Here is a 4481-nt window from a genome sequence, read left to right on the forward strand (position 1 = left end):
CTTCATATACATCCAAGGAAACTAAACCTCAGGTGGGTGAAGCCAAAAATATCACCAGTGAACAGCAGAACCAGAGGTGGAGCCAGAAACATCCCACCAACATTCCACATACACAGAGGTGCAGCTCTCTGAGCTCCTAATCCTGCTCCAAGGCAGCAGGACATGGACATTGGACTCAGTATTCCCTAATTATTGCTACTTTTAGGAAATTAGATCCAAAATTAGACATGGCACTGGGATACAGATGAGAGATTAGACTTACAGATGTTTTCCTACCTCTGCCAACCTCTTTCTTCCTGGAATACCTTCCTATCTGATGCCTCCAAGTCCAGCAAAACCACAGTAAAAGCAAAAAACAGCCTTAAACTGGAGATGCCAAAGCAGAAGACACCTCTGAGTTAAGACAGGAATCTTACTCCAACCAAACTTCTCAATGTTTGCTCCAGGCCCAACAACAGCAGATACACCTCTGTGAGGACTCAGCAACACATTCCCAAATCCAAAGGTCTCCCTTGGAACCACTCCAAGGAGTCAGCAACCACTTAGGATGGCTGTTCCTACCTTCCTTGGTGGCCAGGGGTGTCCTGGTCGCTGGCAGCCTGCAGAGCCTGTGCTTGGAGATCTGCACTAAACCTCTGGGTGAGGAACGTTTCAGCGTCACCGAAGGTTTTCCCCGTGAGGAGCTTCTCCTGCGGAGGTGGAATCGGCTCTTCAGAGCTGCTGTGGGTGAGATGTTCTTCTTATCTGTTGGAGAGCTGCAAAGGAGAACATCACACAGTTAGGGCAGAGTGGAGAGGTGACCAAAATGCATTTGGTTGCATTGTCCAGAGGTCAGAGGAGGAGGAGGCTCTGAGCTCCACCATGCTGCTCCTCCAGCCAAGGCTGAGAAGATCTGAGCAGAAAACTCCAAGTGAATAGGAAAATCTGAGGAATTCCTGCGAGCTCCACCACGCTGCTCCTCCAGCCAAGGCTGAGAAAGATCTGAGCAGAAAACTCCACGTGAATAGGAAAATCTGAGGAATTCCTGGTAAAAAACAGATGGAGAATGAGGTGTTTGACAGCTAAAGCCACACACTGCTTTCTGCTCAGCAGATGTCAGGGATTGAATCACAGAATCATGGTCATTGCTTTCTGCTCAGCAGGTGTCAGGGATTGAATCACAGAATCATGGAATCACCTGGTTTGGAAAAGATCTCTAACATCAAGTTTGACCACTGACCAAGTCCCCAAGTGCTACATCCAGATGGCTCTTAAATCCCTCAGGATGGTGATCCCACCTCTGCCCTGAGCAGCCTGTGCCAGGGCTGGACAGCCCTTTCCAGGAAGGAATTTTCCCCAGTATCCAACCTGAACCTCCCCTGGCACAGCTTGAGGCTGTTTCCTCTTGTCCTGTAGCTTATTCCATGGGAGTAGATCCCAATTCCAACCTGGCTGCACCTCCTGTCCCCCTGGGGTCCCCAGACTGAGCCCCCACAGCACCCTCAGCCGCTCCTGCTGCTCCAGAACCTTCCCCAACTCCATTCCCTTCCCTGGTCCTGCTGGACTTCTAGGGAGATGAGCAGGTGTAACCCGGAGAAGAGAAGCTCCAAGGAAAAGGCAGAGCCCCTTCCAGTGCCCCAAGGGGCTCCATGAGAGCTGCAGAGGGACTTGGGACAAGGGATGGAGGGACAGGACATAGGGAATGGCTTCCCACTGCCAGAGGGCAGGGAGAGATGGGATATTGGGAAGGAATTCTCTCCTGTGAGGGTGCTGAGGCACTGGGATGAATTTCCCAGGGTAGCTGTGGCAGCTCCATCCCTGGGAGTGATCCAGGCCAGGTTGGATGGGGCTTGGAGCAACCTGGGCTAGGGGAATGTGTCCCTGCCCATGGCAGAGGGCTGGAATGAGATGATCCTCAAACTCCCTTCCAACCCAAACCATTCCATGGTTCTGTGATCCTACACCAACACCCTCCAGTACACAACAACCCTCCCTGGAATTTCACCCACAGCCACAACTTACATGAAATCCAAGGACACGAAATCCAAACAGTTCCAACCAAGAACTTACCCTAAGTTCCCTTTCCTCTTGATGATTTTTGTCCGACTCTTCACTTTGTAAGTGGACAGAGGAGTCTCTCCAAAGGAGGATCTCATCCCACCAGGACCAACCAGTGCAGCACTTGGAGCTGGTGGGACAGGACTGGCTCGAGGGATGTTGAGGGCTAGAGGTTTCTTCTGATCCTCAGATCTCCACTGGAATGCTGACTTGGAAGTAGAGGGCAAGGTCTGCAGGCTGGAAGCTTTCCACTTGTATTTACTGGGAGAAACACCCACTTTGGATTGCAATCCTGCTTTCTTCGGCTTTGCTCCCAACTCTCCTTTGGGTGATGCCTTAGCACCTCTGTCCACTCCCCCACTAACCTTCTTAGCATTTTCAGCTCTTGGGCTCACCCACCTCTTCACACTCCGAGAGCTTTTCCCAGGACTTGCCACCCAGGTGTAGTTATTTTTCCTGAATTTCTGGGATTTGCTGGAGCTGGGTGTGGAGACAGCTCTTGGGACAGCAGCAGCTTTGGGGACTATGGGAAACCTGCTCTTCGCCAGAGTCAGCCCAACATGAGCAGGTATGGAGAGTGTGTCACCACTTCCAAGGAATTTCAGCTCTCTGGAAGCATCACTGACTTCCTCACAGCTCGACTGGCCTGGAGCTGGTGGTTCTGTCTTGATCTGTACCAAGTGTCCTGTTGGCTCATGATCCAGCAATTCCAGAGGCTCTTGTGGCTCTGATTTCAGTGTCACAGCACTTTCACTGGTACTTCCAGAGGAGGAAAAGTTGTTCCTGGGCAGACACACCGTCCTGGATGCTGAACTAAAGGAAACTGACAGGGAAGGTCTTCTCTCTTCACTTTGGATTGTGTACAGAGATTTCTGGACATTTTTAGCATCACCTGCAGGACCAACTGGTGCTTCCAGCCTGGAAAACTCCCTGTGAGAACGCAGATCTTTCGTATCCACAAACTGGGAAGCTCTCTGTGGCATCTGGATGCCCACCACTATGTTCCCATCCATGGTTAAGTCCACGTGTCTCTCCGGGGACGATTCCAGCAGCTCAGACATGTGGTTGTCCCCATAGCTCCCAAAGCCTCGGGATGTGCTGGCAGCACTTCCCACGTCGTACGCCGATCCCGGAGAACGGTTGTCGAGGGAATATTTTTTCCTCCAGGAGTGAGTCTGGTGTGGGTGGAAATTCCTGGGAGCCTGCTGCTGGGGGTACCTGGCAGAAAAAGCTCCTCTCCTGCTATAGCCAGGGTTGTTCCAGAGGGGTGGCACCGATGGCAGTGGCTGTGGCACACTCCTGTGCATGTTCTTGTGGCTGTTGATGAGACCTGAGGAGAAGGGAGACAGAGCCTGTTAACCCCTGATCCCACGGGAATTTGACAGCAGCACACTGCTGGAATTCCTCATGCTGGAATTATGTTGATTGTTCTGTGCAGCCTTGCACAGGTCATGTTTTGGCTAATCGGTTCTGGAAGGAAATAATCATGGAATCACAGGACAGTTTGGGTTGGAAAGGACCATCAAGATTATCTCATTCCATGGGCAGGGACACCTTCTATTAGCCCAGGTGGCTCCAAGCCTCATCCAACCTGGCCTGGAACACTCCCAGGGATGGAGCACAATCTGTGCCAGTGCCTCAGCACCCTCACAGGCAGGAATTTCTTCCCAATATCCCTCTTGCAATGGGAATCCATTCCCCCTTGTCCTGGCATTGCTGCCAGCCCCTAACACAAGCACAGGATGACTAAGGTTGGAAAATCCCTCTGAGTCTGAGTCCAGTCGTTCCTCCAGCACTGTCAAGGCCACCACTAACCATGTCCCCAAGTGCCACATGCACATGGCTCTTAAATCCCTCAGGATGGTGATTCCACCCCTGCCCTGCACAGCCTGTGCCAGGCAGGGCTGGACAGCCCTTTCCAGGAAGGAATTTTCCCAATATCCAACCTGAACCTCCCCCTGGCACAGCTTCAGGTGTTTCCTCTTTTTCTGTCACTTGTTCCCTGGAAGCAGATCCTGACCCCACCTGGTTGTACCCTCCTGTCCCCCTGAGATCCTCCCTGAGTCCTCTTGTCCCCAGGCTGAATTCCCACAGCTCCCTCAGCTGCTCCTTGTGCTCCAGACCCTTCCCGAGCTCCACTGCCCTTCAAGGAAGCTCCAAGGCTTTGCACATCCCTCTGGAATCCAGCACTCCTCCCTGGTGCTTTGATCCACTACCCAAACCATTTGGATTGTAGATCCCTCTTAATTCAGGAGCACTTTGATCCACTACCCAAACCATTAGGATTGTAGATCCCTCTTAATTCAGGAGCTTCTGCACTTGTCCAGCCCCAGAGTTTAGAAAACCTTTCCCACAAGTGATTCCTAAAGGATTTCTGAGCCTGATATTTTAGGCAGAGAAGTTTTTCCTACACAGATGTCACTGAAGAGCAAACTCAGCACATT

The 4481-nt window shown here is 51.7% G+C and overlaps 1 protein-coding gene across 1 annotated transcript; it reads right to left on the reverse strand.

Annotated features, from left to right (window-relative positions):
• Nucleotides 1-561: 561 nt before the first annotated feature.
• On the reverse strand, nt 562-3367 carry ZC3H3 (zinc finger CCCH-type containing 3; the record flags this gene model as incomplete). Its single annotated transcript, XM_009080260.1, has 2 exons — nt 562-755; nt 2050-3367. Coding segments are annotated over 2 exons (1512 nt in total), but the record flags the coding sequence as incomplete, so codon positions are not given.
• Nucleotides 3368-4481: the final 1114 nt, after the last annotated feature.

This window comes from Acanthisitta chloris, unplaced genomic scaffold, assembly GCF_000695815.1.
Source record: "Acanthisitta chloris isolate BGI_N310 unplaced genomic scaffold, ASM69581v1 scaffold14928, whole genome shotgun sequence".
NCBI lineage: Eukaryota > Metazoa > Chordata > Aves > Passeriformes > Acanthisittidae > Acanthisitta > Acanthisitta chloris.